General features: G+C 40.7%; 1 protein-coding gene across 1 annotated transcript in view; it reads right to left on the bottom strand.

The window, feature by feature from the left end:
• CFAP61 (cilia and flagella associated protein 61) overlaps positions 1 to 27081 on the bottom strand; it is a 242434-nt gene that overhangs the window by 191766 nt on the left and 23587 nt on the right. Inside the window, exons 6-7 of the mRNA XM_057703248.1 lie at positions 26927 to 27059; positions 13418 to 13577 (exon numbers count right to left, since the gene is read on the bottom strand). Of these exons, the coding sequence (XP_057559231.1) occupies positions 13418 to 13577; positions 26927 to 27059 (293 nt within the window). The remainder of the gene's footprint in view (positions 1 to 13417; positions 13578 to 26926; positions 27060 to 27081) is intronic.

The following is a 27081-nucleotide window of genomic DNA, read 5'->3' as shown; positions in this document are numbered from 1 at the left end:
TAAATTCAAGAAAATTGAAATCATATCAACCATCTTCTCAGACCACTACACCATGAGACTAGATATTAATTACAGGAAAAAAACTATAAAAAATACAAAAACATGGAGGCTAAACAATACATTATTAAACAACCAAGAAATCACTAAAGAAATCAAAGAGGAAATCAAAAAAATATCTAGAAACAAATGACAATGAAAACACAACAACCCAAAACCTATGGGATGCAGCAAAAGCAGTTCTAAGAGGGAAGTTTACAGCAATACAGTCCTACCTCAGAAAACAAGAAAAATACCGAATAAACAACCTAACCTTACATCTATAACAATTAGAGAAAGAAGAACAAAAAAACCCCAAAGTGAGCAAAAGGAAAGAAATCATAAAGATCAGATCAGAAATTAATGAAAAAGAAAGGAAGGAAACAATAGCAAAGATCAGTGAAACTAAAAGCTGGTTCTTTGAGAAGACAAACAAAACTGATAAACCATTAGCCAGACTCCTCAGGGAAAAAGGGAGAAGACGCAAATCAACAGAATTAGAAATGAAAAAGGAGAAGTAACAACCAATAATGCAGAAATACAAAAAGATCATGAGAGACTACTACAAGCAACTATATGCCAATCAATTGGATAACCTGGAAGAAATGGATAAATTCTTAGAAAAATACAATCTTCCAAGACTGAACCAGGAAGAAATAGAAAGTATGAACAGACCAATCACAAGCACTGAAATTGAGACTGTTATTAAAAATCTCCCAACAAACAAAAGCCCAGGGCCAGATGGATTCACAGGCGAATTCTATCAAACATTTAGAGAAGAGTTAATACCTATCCTTCTCAAACTCTTCCAAAATATAGCAGAAGGAGGAACACTCCCAAACTCATTCTATGAGGCCACCATCACCCTGATACCAAAACCAGGCAAAGATGTCACAAAAGAAGAAAATTACAGGCCAATATCACTGGAATATATATGCAAAAATCCTCAACAAAATACTAGCTAACAGAACCCAACAGCACATTAAAAAAATCATACACCATGATCAAGTGGGGTTTATCCCTGGGATGCAAGGATTCTTCAATATACGCAAATCAATCAATATGACACATCATATCAACAAATTGAAGGATAAAAACCATATGATCATCTCAATAGATGCAGAAAAAGCTTTTGACAAAATTCAACATCCATTTATGATAAAAACTCTCCAGAAAATGGGCATAGAAGGAAATTACCTCAACATAATAAAAGCCATATAGGAGAAACCAAAAGCCAACAACGTTCTAAATGGTGAAAAACTGAAAGAATTTCCTCTAAGAACAGGAACAAGACAAGGGTGTCCATTCTCACCATTATTATTCAACATAGTTTTGGAAGTTTTAGCCACAGCAATCAGAGAAGAAAATGAAATAAAAGGAATCCAAATTGGAAAAGAAAAAGTAAAGTTGTCGCTCTTTGCAGATGACATGATATTATACATAGAAAACCCTAAAGACTCTACCAGAAAACTGCTAGCACTAATCGATGAATTTAGTAAAGTAGCAGGATACAAAATTAATGCGCAGAAATCTCTTGCATTCCTATACACTAACAACAAAAAAGCAGAAAGAGAAATTAAGGAAACTCTCCCATTTACCATTGCAATGAAAAGAATAAAATACCTAGGAATAAACCTGCCTAAGGAGGCAAAAGACCTGTATGCAGAAAACTATAAGACACTGATGAAAGAAATCAAAGACAATACAAATAGATGGAGAGACATACCATATTCTTGGATTGGAAGAATCAACATTGTGAAAATGACTGTACTACCCAAAGCAATTTACATATTCAACACAATCCCTATCAAATTACCAATGGCATTTTTCACAGAACTAGAATAAGAAATCTTATGATTTGTATGGAAACGCAAGAGACCCCAAATAGCCAAAGCAATCTTGAGAAGGAAAGATGGAGTTGGTGGAATTAGGCTTCCTGACTTCAAACTATACTGCAAGGCCACAGTGATCAAGACAGTATGGTATTGGCACAAAAACAGAAAGGAAGATCAATGGAACAGAATAGAGAACTCAGAGGTAAACCCAAGCACATATGGGCACCTTATCTTTGACAAAGGAGGCAAGAATATACAATGGAAAAAAGACAGCCTCTTCAATAAGTGGTGCTGGGGAAATTGGACAGCTACATGGAAAAGAATGAAATTAGAACACTTTCTAACACCACACAAAAAAAATAAACTCAAAATGGATTAAGGACCTAAATGTAAGGCCAGACACTATAAAACTCCTAGAGGAAAACATAGGCAGAACACTCTATGACATCCATCAAAGCAAGATCCTTTTTGACCCACCTCCTAGAATAATCGAAATAAAATCAAGAATAAACAAATGGGACCTCATGAAACAAAAGCTTTTGCACAGCAAAAGAAACCATAAAAAAGACAAGAAGGCAACCCTCAGAATGGGAGAAAATACTTGCCAACGAAGCAACGTACAAAGGATTAATCTCCAAAATATACAAGCAGCTCATGCAGCTTAATACCAAAAAAGCAAATAACCCAATCCACAAATAGGCGGAAGACCTAAATAGACATTTCTCCAAGGAAGACATACAGATGGCCAACAAACACATGAAAAGATGCTCAACATCACTAATCATTAGAGAAATGCAAGTCAAAGCCACCACGAGGTATCACCTCACACTGGTCAGAATGGCTATCATCAAAAAATACAGAAACAATAAATGTTGGAGAGGGTGTGGAGAAAAGGGAACTTTCCTGCACTGTTGGTGTGGAGGTTCCTTAAAAAACTAAAAATGGAACTACCATATGATCCAGTAATCACACTACTGGGTATATACCCAGAGAAAACCATAATCCAAAAAGGAACATGTAACGTAATGTTTATTGCAGCACTATTTACAATAGCCATGACATGGAAGCAACCTAAATGCCCATCAACAGATGAATGGATAAAGAAGAAGTGGCATATGTATACAATGGAATATTACATTGCTATAAAAAAGAATGAAATGGAGCTACATGTAATGAGGTGGATAGACCTAGAGTCTGTCATACAGAGTGAAGTAAGCCAGAAAGAGAAAAACAAGTATTGTATGCTAACTCATATACATGGAATCTTAAAAAAAAAAAATGGTACTGATGAACCCAGTGATAGGACAAGAATAAGGATGCAGATGCAGAGAATGGACTGGAGGACACGGGGGGCGGAGGAGAAGCTGGGATGAAGTGAGAGAGTAGCATAGACATATATATACTACCAACTGTAAAATAGGTAGTGGGAAGTTGCTGTATAATAAAGGGAGATCAACTCGATGATGGGTGATGCCTTGGAGGGCCGGGACAGGGAGGGTGGGGGGGAGTCGCAGGAGGGAGGGGATATGGAGATATGTGTATAAATACAGCTGATTCCCTTTGGTGTACCTCATAATCTGGTACAAGCGTGTAAAGCAATTATATTCCAATAAAGAGCTTTAAAAAAATTCAAAAAGAAATAAACCTGCAAACTTGATTGATAAATTGAAAAGCAAGCTCTTTGAAAAGGCCAATCAAGCAAAAGAAACTTGAAAGCAAGCAAGCAAGCAAGAAAGAAAGAAAAGAAAGAAAGGAAGAAAGAATGGACGGAAGGACGGAAGGAAGGAAGGGAAAGAAAGGAAGGAAGAAAGAGAAAGGAAGGAAGGCAGGTAGGTTAAAAAACAAAGACAACTTTAGGGAGAAGAAAGAGATATAACCAGCTATAGGAGAGAAGAAATTTTAGATAGAGCTCCAGTCTGGGCACTTGGAAGCTGGGTCCATGCAGTTTGCAAGCATCCTAGTTAGAGGATGCAGTAGAGCCTGCCTGAGTGAAGACTATGTTGGTTGCAAGGAGAGTCTGGAACCATTTCCTCGACATGAACCATGTAGCAGTGATTATGAGGCTGAAGCTGGCTCAGGCACAGAAGCGCTGACTCACTGAGAAACCAGGGAGACTGCAGCACCTGTGGTGGGACGCTGAGGAGCCAAGATGAATCTCCAAGAGGGGATTAAAATAGGATCAGCAATTTGAAGTTGCTGATTCCAAGTGAGAATCAAGATAGCGCCATCAGAGAGGTGAGGAATAATGGAGTTATTATAGATTGCCGCATGGGCTGGGGTCAGCTAAAATCATTTTCATTTTTTACCTACAAGAGTCACGTTAATCAAGTGACCCATGTGACACACATCATCAGTAGTGGGACAGATTGAATACATGTAACACCAGAGAGGACGCGATGAGAACCCGTCTCTCCCACGATAGTCCTGCCAAATGTGTACAACATGAATCCCGTCAGGAGAAACATCAGATAAACACAAACTGAAGCACACTGTAGACAAAATTACAGGTCTATAATCTTCAAAAGTGTTTAGGTCATGAAAGTTAAGGGAAGACAGGAACTTTTCCCAAACGAAAGACAATATGACCACTAAATGCAGCTTGTCATTCTGGACTGGACATTTTTGCTAGGAAGGACGTTATTGGGACAAATGGAGAAACTTGAATGAGGTCTGGGATTGTGGACTAGATGGTAGTAAAACATTTGAGTTAATTGCTTGACTTTGATGGATATTTGAGGTTGTAAAGGAGAGCCTCCCTCTGGAAGAAACACTCGCTGAAGTCGTCACAGGTGACTCAGCATCATGTCAGCAACTCATTTGCAAATGGTTCAGAAAGGAGAAAAAAAAAGTACCTGCAACTTTTCTGTAAAGTTAAGATTGTTTTCATATTTTAAAAAATAGAGAAAGGAAATAAAAGCATGGCCTTAGTGTCATTTCTGCAACTAGGTCCATGTTGTCATTTTCTTAGACAGTTTTATTCATACTTCAATTCACGTCACGTTTATTTTTTTCACGTTAAGATTATATTGTACCCATTTCCCTTCACTGTCTAAACTTTTTAAAGGCTGCTGCATAGCTGTCCAGTGAATACTCACAAGTTTAGCCATCCCTCTCTTGAGGGAGATTTGGGGTGTTTTAATTTGCTTTTCTGTTTATTTGGATATTTCCTGTTTGTTCATTTTCAGCATTATGATTAAGCTTAGGGAAAAGCCTTGAACATGTATCTTTTTACAGATTTAAGATTATTTCTTTAGATTTGCTACAGTTGAGGTCAAAGAATATGAACACTTAATGGATTCTGGTAACCACTTCAGGATTGAATTCCAGAAATACAACCTTCACAGCTGTCAGAAACCGAGGACTTGTTACCAAGCTCCTTGCCTAGAACCGAGCATCTTAATTACAACACATATTTATAACTTAGTAGGCAACAGCGGGGAGAAAAAGGTCTTGGATTTTAATGTGCATTTTAGTTTTATGGAAGCTGAATATTTTCCCACATTTATTATGGATAATTTTTTGTATCATTAGTTTTGTGGTTTACTTATGTTTCTCTTTAAAAATATTTTATGTAGATTGAAATCAGCACTCAATAAAAAAAAAAAAAAGACATCTTTTTCCACATGGAGTTGGGTACATAAGGCACAGAGTGTTGAAATAGCTTTCTAGGCCCAAGATGGAGCCACTTCTGCCCGGGGTGGGGGTGCGGGGTGGGGGATGCCAGGTCAGCAAACCAAAACTTGGGTCACTTTTGTGTCCCTGTGAATGCAACACTGGACCAGAAACGCAGTCGATCCTTGAGCCAGTCCACAGCTACCAACCCAACCCTGGGCCTCCTCACCCCAAACAAGGGTGACTGTTGGCCCTGGCCAACAGGTGTTTTGTCTTTTCCTACCCTCGTTCTTTACTCTTTATCCTGTAAAGGCTCTCTGCCTTCTCGCCCACGTTGCAGGTCTCTTTTGCCCACGTTGCAGGTCTCTGAAAAGAGACCGTCCACTTCATGATGTGTTAAATTAAGTTTCTTTATATCACCTAAATTGTCTTCTTTAATCATTTTACCAGTATGTGTATATGTATCTATGTGAGTGTGTGTGTATATGTGTGTGTGTGTGTGTGTGTGTGTGTATATACATACACACACATACACACTGGAGATACATATATATAGATCCACAACTGTACACTCATAATTTTTTAACCTTCGTATACTAAATGATACTTTTCTAGAAAAATCTAATTTCCTAAAGTTGATTCAGAAGAAATGGAAAATGTGAGATGTTAATAACCTTGAGGGGAAATGGAACGTCATCAAACATGAACCTGAAGTCGGAACCAGCGCCCAAGGTGATTGTCCCCGGTCTTCCGCTGAGCAAACCCACGTGTTTCTGGAAGTCTGCAAACGCCTAAAGCCAGAGCAATATGCAGTTGAGAAAAGGCTTGCAATCCCGTAGCGAAATTAACTGGTTTCGTGTTGTGCTTAGAATTAGTACGTTTTCCTTTGTTTGTTGCCACGTGCAAAGACTGTGATTTTTAGCAATTGCCTCCTTAGTTCCTTCGCTTGCCCGGATTAAATTTGCTCTGTGATATTTTAAGAGTTGTCAAAACCCCTGTGTAAACAGACACAGAACTCACAGAGACCCCAGTGCAATGGGTGCAGCCTGCCGACAGCCAATTTAATCAAGGGGGAATTCAGAGTATTCATCGCAAGCAATTGATTTTCAAGAGAAAAGTCAGCAGGATCAAACAGCCTGTTGGGATGAAAACCCTCTGAATCACCCCTATCACCGTGTTTTCTAGCAGCTAACTCCTGACTCCATATAGTGTAATAGCCAAATTACTATAATTATCCTGCAACACAAGTGCCATATCAACATTATTTTAAACATGGATTTTTTGCATAATCTTTCATTATTAGCATTCAGCCTCCCATTTGGAAATGGAAAACAACAACAAACTGCGATCTACCCCCAAAAGAAGAAAGGTCACCAGAGAGAACAAATAAAAGGGCTATTTACATGTGAATGTACTAAGAGAGATGTGTTTTACAGTCAAATACACTCTTGAAATTCATTAAACGCCTTCTCCCCTGCTTCATAAATATGGGCAAAAGACACATCGCCTACTGAGAAAATAATCCCGGTACATAATGATTATAACGAATGTAAATAAAGCCACTTTCCTCTCAAAGACCTCCAGGCCCTATACACAAATGCATCTGTGTTTCCACCACTGAGAAAAGAATCTGCCTGGTGGCCAGTGCAGCAGTCATCACTTAACCAGTGGCTCCCAGTGCCGAGGAGAGTGGGAGCCAGGCTCCCAGTCATCCTGCTCTCTGCAAAACAACCGTGTCTTCAGAGGGTCCTCTCATTCACTGCTGCTGTTTTGAAAGGCATTCAAAAGGGCTTAGAAACCAATATCTGAATGAAGATGGAAAATCTGCACCAGGTTTTATTAAATAATTAAAAGGCTTCTCTGGCAATGACCCTGACAAGACTGGTTTCAAGTTTGGTCACCTCCTGCCTTGGTACATTACCAGCCCAAGGGTTCCACCCGGAGAACCCATGCAAGAGTTTATACTGTTGATGGAAGTAAAGATTCGTATTCTAAGGCAAGTCAAGGAAAATTTAAACATAAACATGTTTCTCTGCCTCTTGTTCTCCTTTCTCCCCACACTGTGTATCTGCATTATGCAGGGACCAGACCTCCCCATGGGCAGAAGTACCAACTCAACCATAAAAGCAACATTCTCCCAGCACCCACAAGACAACTCCTTAAAAGATAACATTTCTTCTTGACCTTGTAAGGGATCATGATGACCCATCACTTTGTACTTAAAGATCTGGACTGTGCAACTATCTACATCATTTAATGTACAGTCCTCTGTCTCAAAAACCTATATAAGTGTGCTTTGAGTTCTAAGGAGTGAAACGGTTCTTAGAGTTTTCTGAGAGGTTGTTCCCGGGTTATAATCCTCAATTTGGCTCAGATAAAATTTCCGGTTTCTTTCTTAGATTGATTAATTTTTCATTGACAACCTTGAAGATAATGTCCGCCTGGGCATAGGTCTGGATTTAGTTATTTGTTTTGTCAACATCTTTAACAAAGCATTAGAACTCACATAGTTACTTCTAGAAAACCAAAATTGGCAAGAGTGGCTAAAGTTTTAGGAGAATGCAGTTTTGTTACCTTCATATACTAAAGTGACATTTGGTGGTTAAAAAAAGAGATAAAATTTAAGTTGTGACAAATATGAGTCAGGATACCAGGCTCTTATGAGCATTAAGTAGAGGGGACTTTGTTGCCACGATTGGCATCATTGCCAGAGTCTCACAGCCTTGGCCACAGGGCTCCAGGGAACCGCTGACACAGGATCCTAGGTGTCACGTGCTACTTTCGTGTCCCCACAAAACTCGTGTTTAAGTCCTAACCCCTGATACCTCAGCATGTGACTATATTTGGAGAAAGGGCCTTTAAAGAGATAAAGTAATATGAGGTCAGATGGCTGGGCCCTTAAGCCAATATGACTGACGTCCTTATAAGAAAAGGAGATTAGGACACAGACAGGAACAGAAGGGAAAACCACATGAAGACACAAGGAAAAGACAGCCATCCACAAGTCAAGGAGAGAAGCCTCAGAAGAAACCAACCCTGCTAATACCTTGATCTCGAACTTCTCGTCTCCAGAACTGTGAGAAAATGAGTTTCTGTTGTTTAAGCCCCCTGGTCTGTGGTACTCTGCTATGACAGCATGAACAAACTCATTCAGAGTTTTAGTGGGTCACTAGGCTCAATAACTACAGAATGTACTGGGTGGTAAATACATGGTCTGAGATAGAGAATGCAAATATCTTGGAAGAAATGCTGCTATGCTCTGCAGATGAGTGTTTCATCCACATTTGGAATCCAAGTTAAAAGAAGAATAAAGTGAAAGAAAAAGCAACCCAGGCATATAAAATAGAACCTTAGGAAGAGAGGCTAGTGGGCCTGGGCTATTTGATACACTATCTGATAAATCAGACTCAGTTTAGCCACTGTTTCTCAGCCCTACCAACTTCGTTCCAGATGTTTCCTCCCCCTGCAGAGGAGAGACTCTGAGGTAAGAAGCAAGTGTAAGTGCAATGAAAGAAATTTCAATAAGACATAAAGAAATATTTCCTGACAACAAGAGTGATTTTCTTTCACTTAAAAGGCAACATTGCTATGTTTTTATATGAAGATGTTATGAAAATTGTATTTCAAAGGCCTTTTAAATGTAGGGTAAGCAGCACGTTTCCTGGGTGGGGTGGTTATAAGGGCCTGCATTGGTTATTCTTCCGGACGCCCACGATTCTCTTCTATGAAATTGTATTTCTCTCTGCCAAGGGCACGTTGAGGTCCACAGAGACTCCGTGTGGTGGGCCCCATGCACGTAATGAGATGCATCTTGCAGGGCTCTTTCAAAACTGAGACCCCCACTCCCTAGGTCACACCAGCTGACGTGACAGACAAAAGTTTTGTCTTTCGCTTGTTTTCATTTTTTTATTTTAACTGGTAAATGTGTCGATGCCAATACAGCTGTGGAAACGCAGGCTGTGCCCTATTTTGCCTCATGCATCATCAACAAAACTGCCAGCTCACTTCTGGTTCCAAAGTATTGTGATGATACAGTGAACAAAAGACACAGCTTGCTTTGCAGTCGCTGGGCAGGGCCAGCGGTGGAGGCAACTGGAAAAAATATAGATTGCTTTGAGCCATTTTACTGTCACTGCAGGAAAATATTCATAAACAGCCCGCACACGGAACATCCTGATGCGTGTTCATGAAGCTTTCACACTCTCGGCATTTGAGGGATCTTAGATCTCATTCAGTAAAACCTCCCACACAAGCAGAAAACCCTTTCCTGAGCAGCTATGACTCTTTATGAATTCTTCCAATATTTGGGGAACTTGTTACCTCTAAACTAGGCACTCCTAGTTTATTTTAATAAAAAATAAACTTTTACTAGATTTTCCTTACACTGGGACAAATGCTGCATCCTTAGACTTTGTTCGCATTGGTCCCAGCTTAGTCGATAAAACCCTAAATTTACAAGTGTGTATGTAAAAATTTATATATGAAGAACAGGTGGCTAAAAAAAATGGGATCATTCACAAATTATTCAAGTAAAATGCAAAGTGAATGTGCATGGTTACACCTTTTGGATCCAATGGTAGCTTCTGATATGGCTGAAATGATGAGACAGCATGCTGATCACAATGTGTGTGGTAGCTAAAGAAGGGGGACCACTGTGCGAGCTCAGGAATGTCAAGCTGTGTCATTCTGCAGGGAAGGGTGAAGGTTCGTGTGAAACTGCAAATCTCACAGCTGGTGGGAACAGATCAGACCTTGAGTCCAGGATTTGAGAACAAGCAGTTTATTTGGGAAGTGATTCCAGGAAGCACAGTAGGGAGATGAGGAAGAGAGAATGGGAAGGGAAGGCAGCTATTAAAACATATGTCATCACATGGATCACCAGCTGGAACTTAATCTCCTGGAGGAACACTGAGAAACAGTACAAAACTCGTGTCTCAGCGCTATCCCATCCAAGGGGTGAGGGAGCTGGGGTATTTATACCCCAACTCCTGTCAGTTGTGTGTAAATAAATGATTTCACAGCTGGTGAGGAAAGACTAGACCAGCAGGGTCTTGGTGTGAGTTCTCTCAGAAGCAGACTCTGAGTCAAGGATTTGAGCACAACTGTTTACTTGGGAGTTGCTGAAGAAAGTAGCAGTAGGGGAGCAGGGTCAAGAAATAGGGAAGCAGAGGCTGCTCCTGGGGTGTCAATGTCGTGGCACTTCTTGTCTACCTCTGGGGCACGGCAGAGTGGCCTCGCACAGTTCTGGCAAATCCCACAGACACAGAAGATGGAAGTTGTCCAAAGCGCAAACACACACACACATCACTGAGAACTCCTAAAATCAATAACTCATTAAACAATTCATTGAGGTGAAAAAAAAATTACATATTTTTGTAGTAGACCCACCACTGGAGTTTTCAATCACAGCCATCCTCGATAAGAAGTCACCTTGCTGAGCCACAGGGTGGGTTGGGTTCTGGGTCAGCCCCTGATGAGCCATAACACCTTTTGGGAGTGTGGGCAGGTGTCACCTTTCCTAGCTCTCCTACATCAAGTTGTAAGGGTAAAATGAGATGATACATATGAAAATCCTTTGAAAAGTAAAAAAGCATAAACAAAATTGAAGGCATAAGGCACAATGGTGTGTGCCCATTGCAACAAGAATTTTAGTTCCTACTTTAGAGAAATTATATTTCCTTTAACTTGAGACTTTCATCAGAAAAACAATGGACAGTAGATCATAGCACACCTCAGATTTTCTCTGGAACCTTGTTCTTTGTTGTTGATGGGAAGATGGCAGCAAAATGTGCTGATGACTCTTCTCTTAGATACAATGAGCTGTTGACGACTCATGAATCCATCACTGAGTTATCTGGAAATCTACAATAGTGCTCCCTGGCAATAACTTCATAATCACCTTTGCATTAGTGAACAAAAAACTGGATTTTCAAAAATAAATGAGGCACACAAAATAACAAGAGAAGTTTTCCTATCTCCTTTACCTATCATCTTGCCCTAGATCAATTAATTTTAAGTAAAAATATTAAAGGTGGTAGAGAGAGGGAGAGAGGTAAGACTTCTTTCAGCTTCCATATCTCTGGGGCTTTTGCTGGACAGATATACTAGATGATATGTGTTTTTAAGTCCAGGGTTCAGCCTAAAGTTTGAATTTTGTTCCAGCCCATAAAGTTTCTAAGATAGGAACTTCCCAGTCATTCTATGTAACCTCAGAGCCACTCAGAAACACCCTGGAAAGGACTATATCTTTTCAATCTACTTTTAATGATGACAACAGTCATGGTGTGGAGGAAAAACAACCTAAATTTTTTCAGAACTTACTCTGTGCTTGGCACAGAGCTAAGGGCATCACGTAGATTCTAATGTTTAATCTTCCTAACTCTTTGGGTTCAATACTATTTTTATCTCCATTTCAGACATGAGAAAACTGAGCCATAAAACCTATTTAATGCTACCTTCAACAAGAATTTATATTGTATTGACACATTCGAAAGTGACAATGATAACTTTTTGTTCAGGACTGTCTCATGCTGGAAATTCCTTCAGAACTCTCCTGTCTCTCTGCTGAGAAGCCAGTGCAAGCCAGCGTTCACCATTAAACAATCAAGACCTCAAAGCTCTCTTTCAGAAAGAGTGCTGTCATCAATACGAAAGGGAACCACCTCTCCAGCTTCAGCTCTGCAAGCTCTTTGTGATGAGTGTGAACATTCAGACAAGCTCCATGCACTTGGTTTCCCGTCCAGCGGGTAAGACCTGCCGGATCCACACTGGCCACCATTCAGATTCACAAGTCCTCTACTTGTCAGTCATGCCCCAGCATGCTCTTCTTCCTGTTTTTTGAATGATCTTGGTATAATCTTTCAGACACGAGAAAGCAGAGCAATTCAAAATGCCCTGATTTTAACCTGGGAAAACTCAAGGAGGGAAAAGGCAAATCACCAAGTGATAATAATGGCTGCTCGAGGTGACGCTCCACGCTGTTTGAGCACTAAGTTTGCCCAAGACACTGAGTAAATCCCTGGATGCGAGTGATCTGGGCGAGACCCCATGACACCCCTACGTGGGAGGTATTACTACCCTTCCTATTTTATGAATGAGGAAACCCAGGTTTGGAGAAGTGAGTTTATATACTCTCCCTGCATCTGCCTGATTTAAGAACAGAAACACTTAACCTCAAAGATACTCACGGATGCAGGAAGACCTCATTAAATTAAAATACCAAAGTTTGACATGACCTACTTTCACTTGGTGAAAATCCTATTATAGACATTATTTTAAAATCAGTTCTACCATTGCATATGGCTAGAAATAAGCAAGTTTAAAATGACTACCTGCAACAGACCTGTAGTACATAATAATTTGTTGAAGACATAAACACAGAAGCACTAACTGCTGGGATTAAAACTTAAAGGCGTATATGAAAAAGAATATATGTATATATACACATATATATGTATAACTGAATATATATATAACTGAATCACCCTGTTGTACACCTGAAACTAACACAACATTGTAAATCAACTATACTTCAATTTTAAAAAATTTTAAAAAATAGAAAACAAAGGCATATAGAATTTCTTGAGTTCTTGACTTGAGAAATTCACTTATCTTCAGGTTTTGAGTTGTATGTGTGTGTGCGAGTAAAATCTCAAAATGCTATCAATCAATGCACCACAACTTACCTCTACTAGAACATTCTGAAGGTAGACGTTCTGAATTTAGGAAATCTTCAGCGGCAAGGCCATGGTGTACCCCTGACTCCCTGTGCTCACAGATACGTGCACAAGGATGTGATGGATCAGGAGCTACTCCTGAAAGGGGACTGGAGACAGAGCTATAGTAGGTGCCACCTAATTCCAGCACTTAGCCAAGAGCACAGCACAGTGTGTAAAGCTCTAATTCCTGGTGCACTCCTGTGACGGCCACTGTACCTGAACTTCCTTGAATGCTGAGCTCCTGGGGTGGTTCCAGGATGTCATCGGGATGCGGGGTGCAGAGTCCGTGGAAGGGCCCCAAGTCAAAGCACTCGTGCAGGAGCTGCATGTTCACTCTTGAGCACACACTCATGAACCCAACAGCTACACCTTCCACCTGAAATGTCCAAAACATCTCATGACTTTCCAACCTCAGGTGAATGCTCATCACAAAACTTCCACGAACCCCAGCCCATGGGCACCTGGAGGTGTCTGAGGGAGGGAGCAGCCCTAGTGTCCAGCCCAATGCATGGCACACATGACAGGCTCAAAAAATGATGCCGTAGATGACCACTGTGGGCAATCCCAGAGGCGTATCTGTAACTTAGGGAGCCCACCAGGGTGTTCTTGAGGGAAAACTCTTTGGAACTTTGCCCAGACAATGCCCCTGTCTGCCCCATATCCTTTTATTTCTCCACTGCACACCCAGCCCTCCTGTCTATTCTCCTCATCTCCACCATGCAGTTCTCAGGAAGACTGGCCATTGTTCCAGTGGACATCTGGTCGACCCCCAATTCAGACAAAGTTCATGGTCATTTGTTCCTCATCAGGTAGGAACTCTTCAATTTTCCTGAACTCATTTATTTGTTTGATTGGATGGTCTCATGGTCATGTGAGGAAGGAGGTTTGGTGGGAAGCTTTGCGTGAAATAAACTCATCACACCTGTTCACCAGATGTGTCTGATCTACAACTGCATCACCTCCCAGCATCCTACCTGATTCTGAACCTCTTGCAATGGCCCTCATCATTTTAGGCCTTTGATGAGGAATACATCAGTGGGAAGATGAGGGTGACAGTGTGATATAATAAGAAATATTTGGTCTACATCCCTCTTTCCAAGCACAAAGCTCCCAAAACACTTGTAATTTCCTGAGAGGAGCATCTTTTGCCTTTCATAATTACGCTCCTTTCAATCATACCTGAGTTTATGCTAATGAGGTGACTCTCAGAGGATGGGAACTGGTTACCAGAGGAATCAACCTTGTGATTAGAGGGTTGGAGATTGAGTTTGACCAATCTCCAATCTCCAGTGGCCAATGATTTAATCAATCGTTAATGGAACCACCAGAGAAACCCTTAAACGATGGGGTTCAGGATTTTCCTGGCTGGTGAACACATTGAGGTGCCGGGCAGTGAGGTGCCCAGAGAGGGCGTGGAACCTGCCCACCCTGCCTCCCCACCTCCCCCATGCATCTCTTCCATTGGGCTGTTCCTGAACCATATCCTTTACAATGAACTGATGATGGCAAGTGAAGCGTTCCCCTGAGTTCTGCGAACCCTTACAGCAAACTGTCAAACCCAAGGAGGGGTCATGGGAACCCCTGATTTAGCGTTGGTCAGTTAAAAGTATGGGTGACAACCTGGGGCTTGTGACTGGCATCTGACGGGGGCAGGGTGGGGGGGGTGCAGGGGGCGGTCTTGTGGGCCTGAGCCCTTTAACTGTGCAGTCTCTGCTAAGTCTGGGCAGTGTCAGAAGTGAATCAAACTGCAGGACACCCAGCTGGTGTCTAGGAAGCTGGAGAGTTGGCTGGTGTGGGAAAAACGCAACATATTTGGGGTCATAAGTGTTGTGAGCAGAGGAAACAACTTATCTTTTCATGAGTAACTAGCTGATCTGAGCCTATTATTGGTACTGAAATATTATAAATTAACAATGAATTTTTAAGAATTTATTATTTATTTTTTTATTTTTTGTCTGCATCAGGTCTTAGTTGCAGTGTGTGGGATCTTCAATGAGGCATGAGGGCTTCTCTCTAGTTGTGGCGTGTGGGTTTTCTCTGCTCTCGTTGTGGCTCGAGGGTTCCAGAGTGCGTGGGCTCTGTAGTTTGTAGCACACGGGCTCTCGAGCTGAAGCGCATAAGCTCAGTAGTTGTGGCACGTTGGCTTAGTTGCTCCCACCCCCAACTCCTGGCATGTGGGATCTTAGTTCTCTGACCAGGGATCGAACCCACGTCCCCCACATTGGAAGGTGGATTCTTCACCACTGGACCACCAGGGACGTCCCAAAATGAATTTTAATTCTATCAAATTTTAACACTGCATTGAGAGACGACTGTGATTAAAATTGTTTATTCTGTATTCCGTTCTTCTCTGCAAGGAAAGCATTTAAAATTTTAAAAGAGGTGAGAGAGAAGGCAGAATTCTTAGGTTAACTAACCTTATTTGTGGTAATTATTTTGCAATATGTATGTAGATCAGAATATTATGTTGTACACCTAAACTTATACAATATGTCAATTATATCATAATAAAACTGGGGAAAAACAGAAAATAAGTAAATTTCACATAAATAATTCCTTTGATCATTATGTGGGTTTTAAGCAAGTTCTGGTGACTGATTTGACTCTGACAGCTCTGATAAGAAACCAGCATTTACTGGGTGGGTCCAGTCCCACCAGAATTCAGAATTTATTTCTTGAGACAGCCATCCCATCTAGGAAGTACAAGAACTCAACAATTATCAGCATTCCCTGTTTCTAAGAATACAGCATCATTCCATAAATGCCCATTCGGAGAAAATGGTTAATACTTTAACTTCCTAAAGTAGAGAAAGAAGCTACAACACTCTTCTAAACAACAGAGAAAAAAAATAGGTATTGAACTATTTGTTCTCAAATGTATCTTCTGGTTTAAAACCATTTGTTCTCAAAGATGTGTTTGAAAAGTAAAGACTCCCTGTACTTTCTCCCAAATGCTGGAATACAAGAGGAATTTTTAAAAATTAATTTTTTTCCCATGCATATTCTTTTCTTTACAGGCTCCCCAAAATACTAGCTGTAAAAGGTTGGATTTACACAGCTGTTTTATAAAGCCATGGACACTTTAATAAAAAGTCCAAAATAAACATTTTAATTTTTTTCCCAAATAACAAGTGATTGTTTGTCTTGTGTGTGCGTGTGAACAAAGGCTGCATAGCCGCAGTTGTCTGGCTTCTCTGTGATTTTAGGCCCAGGACTCAGCAGACGCTGATTAACCAATGCATCTACCATATGTGCAGAGAGAGCCGGCCAGCCTCCCTCTCGGCAGGGGAAATTGGCATCCACCTTGGTTCACATGGAGATGTCCTTCTCATCCACAGCCACGCTGGCGCGACGCGACTTCCATGGCCTGAAATACCTTGTGCTGGCTTTGCGGCGAGCTGCATGTGCATGATAAGAATGTATTATTTATAAGACCGCTGTTCGTAATGAGCTATTACACTAATGGCTCATCGTGTTTGGAATTTGATTTCACATGGCATGGATCACACATTCTGATGAAAATGAGAAAAACATGTTTTGCCATTAGGAACAAAGATTTCACGTTCTCCAATTCTGCAACCTGTTATAGTCCCATCATTCATCCCGGGGTTGTGACAATTCACAAAAGTTAAGAGTGATGGACTCAACAGAGCGAGGACGTATTGTGGAAGTGTCTGCTTTTTCCTTTGGGTTTCTTTGAGACGACGGCTCTGGTTGAGAAACACTGTTCTTAAATATGAATTTGTGGGAGTATTCAAATGCATCTTTGTGTGTGTGTGTGTTTTCTGGAAACACAAACTGATTTGATGGACTTCTTTTTTTTTAACTTGTACAGTGAAAAGGCACTGATTGCCGGCTGCTGTCTGTCTTCCAGGAAGCAGTACTTTCCACCACAAAGGTGCCTTTAATTATTTCACACTGGAAAGCAAAACTGGGAGTTTGTTCTTGTCCTTGTTTTTCCTGTGAGGACCCACATGACGATGTGTAAGGGTCAGAGCGCTATAAACTGCGTGTGCAGCGGCCGCGTCTTCACAAGCAGGTCCATTTACAGGCCCGTGTGCACTGCCTCATTCGCGCTTCCGTCTAAAGAGCCCCACATCACTCACCCCCTCTGGGTGACAATACTCCACAGTGGGGGCGCCCTCATTGTGACCACTGCCAGCTCTGATCCTCCCTGCCTGATGCCAAAGGCACGGCTGGGCTGGCAGCCTCTGCCCCTCAACGGGTCAGTGGTGCCTCCTCGGACCGCTGCTGCCTGCGCCACGGATGCTGCCAAGGCAGACGCTTAGCCCATCTGTCTCTGGGAGCCGCCCTTGGCCACCAACTGCCCTGCCCTGAAACCCCAGTTTGGAGTAAACACCAGATGTCAAGGTAAGCCAGAATAAAGTTCCGAACAGCAACTTGCAGCAAAGTGATGACTCAGAACTTCTCCCAATTAGCAATTAGGTCAAAGAAAATGCTCACAGTCAAAAACCTTTGGTTGAGGGCCCCCCCAATGGTGTAGACATGGCTCTCAGGCCATCCACATGCATGGCCTGTGACCACCATGGACGGATTTGGGAAAGGACAGGCTTGGTGTATGATGTCCCGTTATCTCTGGTCACTTGAAAGTGTAGTGTGCTGGTTAACATGCAGTCTTCATTGTGGGGAAACAATGCTTATTTGTAACATTTGCCAATTCCTGTGGTGTCAATACTCCCATTGCGGCCTGTTGTAAGCTCTCAGTGTCGGTGTGATGTCACTGAGTAGAGAAGTGGAAAAAGATGTGCAGTAGCCATAATTACAGTATTTCCACTGTGCAGAGACCACAGATATAAACAACCCCAAGAGGACAGATGATAGTAAAACAATTACAACATGATGAATTTTGAGGATTTATTACTTTTATTTTCAGTATAGCTTACTACACTGTTAGTTGATTTAACTTAATTTGTGACTATGGCTGTGTTTAACAATCAGCTTATCGAGTTCCTGAGGATTTAACAACTGGCTCTCATGAGCCAGGGTGAGTGCACTCCAGAGCACTGCTGCCAAAAGGCCAGCCTGAGGAAGCCCAAGTAGAGAGAAGCGTCCTGGTGGGTAGGTGGGAGGGTGATGACTACACTGACCTTGACCCAAAAAGGCTTAAGGCACCCGATACGGCTTGGTGCAGACCGGAGATTCACTCCCAGATCCTAGGCTGGCTTCCTTGCTGTTGACAGGTCCTGCTCCTGCCCTTCCATTAAAGGTTGAGGCTGCGGTCACTTCTCCATGGGACACACAACCTCTGATGTCTGAGGCAGCATGGCCTCCCAGAGATCAGGCTGGACTCCATTTGTGTCTCTGGAGGCACCAAAGGATCCTTATGGGGTAGGGACTGCAATTTTTAGCCTGCAACTTTCCTCTGATGTTTATACACACTGAAAGTTTGTAACACATGACAAGAGAGGGAGGGAACTGAGGGGAAGAGGTCACTGCAGCTGTTCTTCACAAGCACTAACTCAAGAGATTTGGGTTCAGACTCACACCTTGAAACCAAAAAATTAAATGTCACTCCAGAGTGACATCAGCATCATTGTGGTATAAGACATCCCTTGTTTTTGTCTCCTACTCAACAGCAAATATTCAGCATCTGTCCATGAACAAAAGTGCCTCTGAGGGAGCTCTGGGATCCAGCACCATCCACCAAGGGGCCTGGGAGGAGTCTCGTCCACCTCTGCATCTGGAAATAGGCAGACAGACCCCAGTCGTGGCTGTGGACCCTGCAGAGGCCAGGGAACTGGCTTCAGCCCCTCTCAGCCTTGGTCCAAGAGAATGCTGACTTAGACTATCACTCATGGATGAGAGAGAATTTGATGAAGTTCAGGTTTCTCGAGGAGAAGTTTCAGCTTCGTTGGAGCAAAAGAAATACCAGTTTGGATGCCCTGGAGTGGGTAAGACAGTCTGCCTTTCCCCACAACACCCATCCTCCAAGGCAGCACAGCTTAGGGCCAAGATTTATCCCCAGAATTTATCCCGTGAGGGTAGGTGAGCACCTGGCTTCGCTAGCTATGCAGGATGCTGCCAGAGGGGCTCATTTCTCTCTTGCTAGATCCAGAGTACTAAACTGGGGGCTCACGACAGGGGTCGGGGGGGAAGGAGCCTGGGACAGCAGAAGGTAGGATCCTCAGAGGACATTAACAGGCATCACGGACTCTATCAAGAAGCCCACCCATGAGCTGCTGGGAATATTTCACCCGTGGATCCTGACAGCCAGCCCATGAGCACCCCCAGCGCTCCACATGCCTTACCCACACTCCAGCCCACCTTGTAGCAGCTCCCCATGAACACCCCCAAGGGTGGCATGAGAAGACTTTGGCAGATGGCTAAGGAGTATATGGAGAAAGTTGGCCAAATCTGTGGGCCAGGAAGAGACCGCTATCTTGAGCTGTAGTGCCACCTTTGGAAAACAAAAGCACTCGACCTAGTGCTTTGCAGGGTCCAGAGAAGACATACAAGCTTAAGAATTCTGGCATGAGAGAATTTTCCAGCAAGAAGCATGGAGCAGATGTACTCATAGAAAGTCTGAGGATGCCTCAGACTCTCTAGCAGGGCTGAGAGAAGGTATTTCTCCTCCAAAGACCAGAGGGAGGTGACTGCTATTCAAATGTGAAGACAGCAATGCAAAACTCAAGGACCACAAAAAATCAAGGAAGTACAACACCACCAAAGGGTCACAATAATCTTCTGGTAACTGAACCCAAAGACATGGATAAATGGTAAATCTCCAATTTACCACATAAATTTGAAATAGTTGCTTTAAGGAGAATCAGTGAGCTACAAGAAAACACTGACAATTCAACAAAATCGGAAAACAACACACAAACAACATGAGAAGTTTAACAAAGAGAGAGAAACCATAAAAAGAATCAATCAGAAATTCTAGAGCTGAAGAATCAACAAATGACATGAAAATGCAACAGAGAGCATCAACGGCAGACTTGATCAATCAGAAGAAAGGATCAGTGAGATTGAGGATGCAAACTTTGAAACAGAGGAGAACAAAGTGAAAAGAATGAAAGGGGTTGAAGACAGCCTATAGGATCTATAGGATACCATCCAAAGGACCAATTTGTGAGTCACCAGAGTTCCAAAATGAGAAGAGAGGGAGAAGGGGTCAGAGAGCTTATTTAAAGAAATAATGGCCAGGAACATCCCAAATCTGGGGAGAGATGTAGATATCCAAGTTCATGAAGCTCATAGGTCACCAAACAAAATCAACTTATAGAGATCCTCTTGAAGACACATTATAAAAAAACTCAAAAATCAAAGACAAGAGGAGAATCTTAAAATTAGCAGGAGAAAAAAATCTTGTGACCTACAAGGGAACCCCACCCCCACCCACCATCCACCATAAGACTATCAGCAGATTTCTCAGCAGAAACCTTACAGGCCAGGAGTTAACAGGATGATATATTCAAAGTGCTGAAAGAGAAAACTGCCAACCAAGAATACTTTACTCAGCAAAGCTGTCCTTCAGAAATGAAGGAGAAAGACTTTCTGAAACAAACAAAAGCTGAGGAAATTCATCACGACTAGACCTGCCCTACAAGAAATCCTGAAAGGAGTTCTTCAAGATGAAGTGAAAGGATGCTAATTAGTAACATGAAAATATATAAAAGCATACAAGAAAGTATATAGTCAAGTTCACGATATCCTAAAGCTTTAGTATGGTGAAGCATTAACCACGTAACTAATGTAAATATTAAAGGACAAGAATTTTAATATTTTAATAACTATAGCTACAATAATTTATTAATGAATATGTAATATAAAAAGAGATAAGTTGTGACATTAAAAACACAACAGTGGAAGTAAAAGGGTAAAATTTTTGTGTGCAATTGAAATTAAGTGTTCAGTGCAAAACAGACTGTTATACCTATAAGATGTTTTATGTAAGCCTCATGGTAATCACACAGCAAAGATCTACAGTAGATTCACAAAAGATAAAGAAAAGGGAATCAAAGCATCTCACTACAGAAAATCATCAATTCATAAAGGAAGGCAGCAAGAAAGGAATAAAGGAACAAGGGTACTACAAAACAGCCAGAAAACAATAAGATGGCATTATTAAGTCCTTACCTATAATTACTCTAAATGTAAATGAATTGTATTCTCTAGTCAAAAGACATAAAATGGCTAGATGGATAAAAAGCAAGACCCAACAATATGCTGCCTACGAGAGACTCACTTCAGCTTTAAGGACACATATAGGTTCCAAGTGAAAAGATGGAAAAAATATTCTATGTGAGTGGAAACCAAAAGAGAGCAGGGGCAGCTATGCTTATATCAGACAAAACAGACTTTAAGCCAAAAACACTAACAAGAGGCAAAGAATGTTATTATATAATGATAAAGGGGTCAATTCATCAAGAAGATATAACAACCATAAATATATATACAGTCAACATTGGAGCACCTAAATATATTAAGCAAATACTTACAGATATGAAGGGAGAAATAGACAACAATACAATAATAGCAGGGGACTTCAGTACCCCACTTTCAACAACAGATAGACCATCCAGAGAGAAAATCGACCAGGAAATGTTAGACTTGATTCATAGTTTAGATAAAATCAGCCTAACAGACGTGTACAAACATCCCATTCAGTGGCAGTAGAATACATGTTCTTCTTAAGAACACATGGGACATTTTCCATGATATATCATGTGATAGATCACAAAACAAGTATTAGCAAATTTAAGACAATTTAAATTATACAAAGTATCTTTCCCAACTACAATGGTATTAAACTAGAAATCAATAACAGGAGGAAAGCTGAAAAATTCATAATATGTGGAAATTTTAAAATACACTCCTGAAAAACCAAGAGGTCAAAGAAGAAACCAAAAGGGAAATCAAAAAATACCTTGAAACAAACAAAAATGGAAATGGAAAAAGCCAAAATTTATGGTTTGCTGCAAAATCAGCCCTAAGAGGTAAGTTCATAGTGGTAAGTGCCGATATTGAGTAAAAAGAAAGATCTCAAATAAAGAACCTAATTTTATGTCTCAAAGAACTAGAAAAAGAACAAATTAAACCCAAAGTTAGCAGAAGGAAGGAAATAACAAAGACCAGAGCAGAAATAAATGAAATAAAGACCAGAAAAATAATTGAAAAGATCAGCAAAACTAAGCTATTTTTTTAAAAAGATAAACAAAATTGGCAACCTGTTAGCTAGATTAGGAAGAAGAGAGAATACTCAAGTAAAATCAGAAAGGAATGAGTAGACATCACAACTGATTCCACAGATACAAAGGATAAGAGATTACTATGAATAATTATATACCAACAAATTGGATAACCCAGAAGAAATAGATCAATTCCTAGAAACAGACAAGCTACCTAGATTGAATCATGAAGAAATAGAAAAGATGAACAGACCAATAACAAGTAAGGAGATTGAATCAGTAATCAAAACCCCCCCAATAAAGAAAAGCCCAGGATCAGATGATTTCACTGGTGAATTCTAGCAAACATTTAAAGAAGAATTAATGCCAATCCTTCTCAAACTCCTCCAGAAAATTGAGGAGGAGGGAACACTCCTATCTCATTTTATAAGGCAAGCATTACCCTGGTATCAAAGCCAAATAAGAACATTACAAGAAAAGAAAACTACTGACAAATATCCCTGAAAATTATGGATGTAAAAATTATCAACAAAATACTGATATTAGCAAATTGAATTCAACAGCACATTAAAAGAATCATATACCATGATCAAGCAGTACTTATCCCTGGGATGCAAGGAGCTCAATACATGCAAATCAATAAGTGTAATATACCACATTAATAGAGTGAAAGATTAAAATCATATGATCATCTCAATAGATGTAGAAAAAGTATTTCACAAAATGTAACATCTTTTCATGATAAAAATGCTCAACAAATTGGGTACAGAAGAAACATACTTCAACATAATAAAGGCCAATAAGGACAAACCCATAGTTAACATCATACTCAATGGTGCAAGGCTGAAAACTTTTCCTCTAATCAGGAACAAGATGAGGGTGCTCATTCTCACCATTCCTCTTCACCATCGTACTGGAGTCCTAGCCAGAGCAATCAGGCAAGGAAAAGAAATAAACTGCATCCAAATCAGAAACAAACAAGCAAAACTGTCTTTGTTTGTAGATGATATGATCTTATACATGGAAAATCCTAAAGACTCCACCCAAACACTGTTAAAACTAATCAGCAAATTCAGGAAAGTTGTAGGACTCAAAGTCAACACACAGAAATCAGTTGCAGTTCCATACACTAGAAATAAAATATCTGAAAAAGAAATAAAGAAAACAATCCCATTCACAATAGTATCAAAAACAATAAAATACCCAGGAATAAATTTAACTAAGGAGGTGAAAGATGTGTACACTGGAAACTACAAGACTTTGATGAAAAAAAATGAGTACAGAAATCAAAAGATATCCCATGTTCATGGATCAGAAGGATTAACGTGGTTAAAATGTGCATACTGCTCAAAGCCATCCATAGATTCAATCAATCCCTATCAAAATTCTAAAAGCATTTTTCCTGGAAATAGAAAAACATCATAAAATTTGTATGGAACAACAAAGACCCCAAAAAGCCAAAGCAATATTGAGAAAGAAAAACCAAGCCAGAGGTATCACACTTTCTGATTTCAAGTGATATTACAAAGCTAAGGTAATCAAAACAGTATACTACTGCATAAAAATAGACGCACAGACCAATGTAACAGAATAGAGAATACAGAAGTAATCCCCCACGTTTACAGTCAACTAAAATTTGACAAGGGAGCCAAGAAGACTCAATGGGGATAGTCTCTTCAATAAATGGTGCTGGGAAAACTGGATAATCATGTGGAGAAGAACCCCTATCTTATACCACTGACAAAAATGAACTGGAAATGGATTAGAGACTTAAACATAAGACCTGGAACTACACAACTCCTAGAAGAAAACATAGGGGAAATCTCCTTGACATTAGTCTTGGAAAAAAATTTTTTGATATGACACCAAAAGTACAAGCAATAAAAGCAAAAATTAGTGAGACTACATCAAACAAAAAAGCTTCTACACAGCAAAAGACACAACAAAATAAAAAGGCAATCTACAGAATGGGAAAAAATATTTGCAAGTCATATATCTGATAAGCAGTTAATATCCAAAATATATAAAGAACCCATACAACTCAATAGCAAAAAACCAAACAACCCAATTTTAAAATGAGCAGAGGAACTGAACAGACATTTTTCCAAGAAGATATTCAAATGGCCAACAGGTACAAGAAAAGATGCTCAGCATCACTAATCATCAGGGAAATGCAAACCAAAATCACAATGAGGGACCTCCCTGGTGGTCCAACGGTAAAGAATCTGGCTTCCAAAGCAGTGGATGCGGGTTTGATTTCTGGTCAGGGAACTAAGATCTCACACACCGTGGGGCAACTAAGCCCTCTCGCCACAACTACTAAGCCTGCGCACCTCAACGAGAGAGAGAAAACCTGCACACCACAACTAGAGAGAAGCCCACATGCAGCAATGAAAGATCCCGCATGCCTCAATGAAGAACCTGTGTGCCACAAATAAGACCTGACGCAGCCAAAAATATAAATTAATAATTGAAAATAAATAAATAAATAAATAAATTACATACTAAAACATCTTCTAAAAAAAAAAACCACAATGAGATTATTACCTCACACCTGTTAGAATGACTAGCATCAAAAGACAAGCGATGGGACTTCCCTGGCGGTCCAGTGGTCAAGACTCTGAGCTCTCAATGCAGACGGGCACAGGTTCGATCCCTGGTCAGGGAACTAAGATTCCACGTGGTGTGCAGTGCAGCCAAAACACACACACACACACACACACACACACACACACACGAGATAACAGGTTTTAGCAAGGATGTAGGGAAAAGGGAACTCTTATGCACAGTTGGTGGGAATGTAAATTGGTGCAGACACTATGGACAACAGCATGGAGTTTCCTCAAAAAATTGAAAATAGAACTATTATGATTCAGCAATTCCACTTCTGGGTATATATCCAAAGGAAGTGAAAATAGGGTATTGAAAAGATCTCTGCACTCCCATGTTTACTGCAATATTACACACAATAGGCAAGATATGGAAACAACCTAAGTGCCCATCAACAGATGAGTGGATAAAGAAGATGTGATATGTAGGCATATGCATGTATACATATGTGTATGTCTGTGTGTGTGTGCGTGCACACACGCGCGTGCATGCACATATGTAATGGACATTATTCAGCCATGAGAAAGTAGGAAATCCTGCCATTTGTGACAACAAGGATGGACCTTGAGGATATTATATTAAGTGAAATGTCAGACAGAGAAAGACATGTACTGTACAATATTGCCTGTATGTGGAATGTAAAAAAAGCTGAACTCAAACAAAGAGTTGAATGATGGGTATGAGGGGCTAGGGGTGGGGGAATGGGGAGCTGTTGATCAAAGGATACAAATTTCCAGTTATAAGATGAATACCTTCTAAGGATCTAATGTACAGTGTGGTGATTATAGCTAATAATACTATATTATATACCTGAAAGTTGTTAAGAGATAGATCTTAAATGTTTTCACCACAAAAGAAAATGGTAATTATGTGACATGATGGAGGTGTTAGCTAATGCTATGGTGGTGATCATTTTGCCATATATAAGTGTATCAAACTAACACATTGCACACCTTAATCTTATACAAAGTTATACATCAATTATATCTCAAAAAAGCTGGAAAAGTAAATAAATAAAGGCCCTCTCCAAAAAACAAAGACCTGACTAAACTGGATGGGTAGAATTGGATCATTAAAAGCCCTTATTGGGGTCTGTATGAATCATTTTAATTATCAGTAGTTTCTGTCTCATCGTGTAAGACATGGTTTTTCAAAATGGTACAGCTGGGTGCAAATACTTCCTGACCCTTCCTTCTGTCACTAGCCTGGAGCTAAAGGTCAAATGACAATATTTGAAAGCAAGTCCTTAAAAGACAATGCAAAAGCCTAAATATGAAAAAATAAAAATTAAGTCTTTCAATGTAGAAGAAACAGCTATCATGGACTAGTACATCAGAATCTAATTTTCAGGGTCAGTTCTCAACCTAAGAAACTAACACCCATGTATATCCAAATTCATCCTGTTCTTCACCCTATGTGATTTCCATCATGTAGATAAATGTTTTACCACTTGGGCTGCACATTGGAATTATATGGGGAGCTTTTTAAAAATACTGATGTGCTCTACCCCATTGGTCTGAGTGCATCCTGGCATCGGGAATTTTTTCTGAGATAGAATTCATCTACTGAAACCAAGGGTAGTCATCAGTTAAATCCATCACACCTGGAGCCTGCCTTCATGATCAAGTTCATTTTACCTATTGCTACAAAATACTTGCATGTCCTCCATGAGGCACGCAGCCCAAACAATAAGGTGTTTCCCTGAGTTGTTTTCCAGGAACTAGGAGTCAGCTGTGTCTAGTTTGAGCTCGAGCCTGTTAAGACTGGGCATCTGGAAGGACCTCGTAAAACTTGAAAACCTAAACCACCCTGGGGAGGAGGGTGATGGCTGAGCTGGGAGGAGGGCACACCACCTGGAAGTGGGCTTGGAAGCAGCTCCCAGGATCCTGGGCAAACCAGGACCAGTGCAGCTACTTCTCTCACCCGTCTCCCTAGGTAGGCCCGCAGGTGGGTTACCACTCACCTCACACACGACGGCATGATTCTCTTCGTCCTGGGCTTCTATGAGTTCAGCCAGGAAGTATTCACCGTAAGTCTCCCTCAGGATGGTGTCGTGGTGCAGGAATATTGGCATGAGGTCATCGTGATCTTCCACCCTGTTTACCAGAAAGGCTTCAA

Source organism: Hippopotamus amphibius, chromosome 12, assembly GCF_030028045.1.
Source record: "Hippopotamus amphibius kiboko isolate mHipAmp2 chromosome 12, mHipAmp2.hap2, whole genome shotgun sequence".
Taxonomy (NCBI): domain Eukaryota; kingdom Metazoa; phylum Chordata; class Mammalia; order Artiodactyla; family Hippopotamidae; genus Hippopotamus; species Hippopotamus amphibius.
This window is presented reverse-complemented; position numbering and strand designations above follow the sequence as displayed.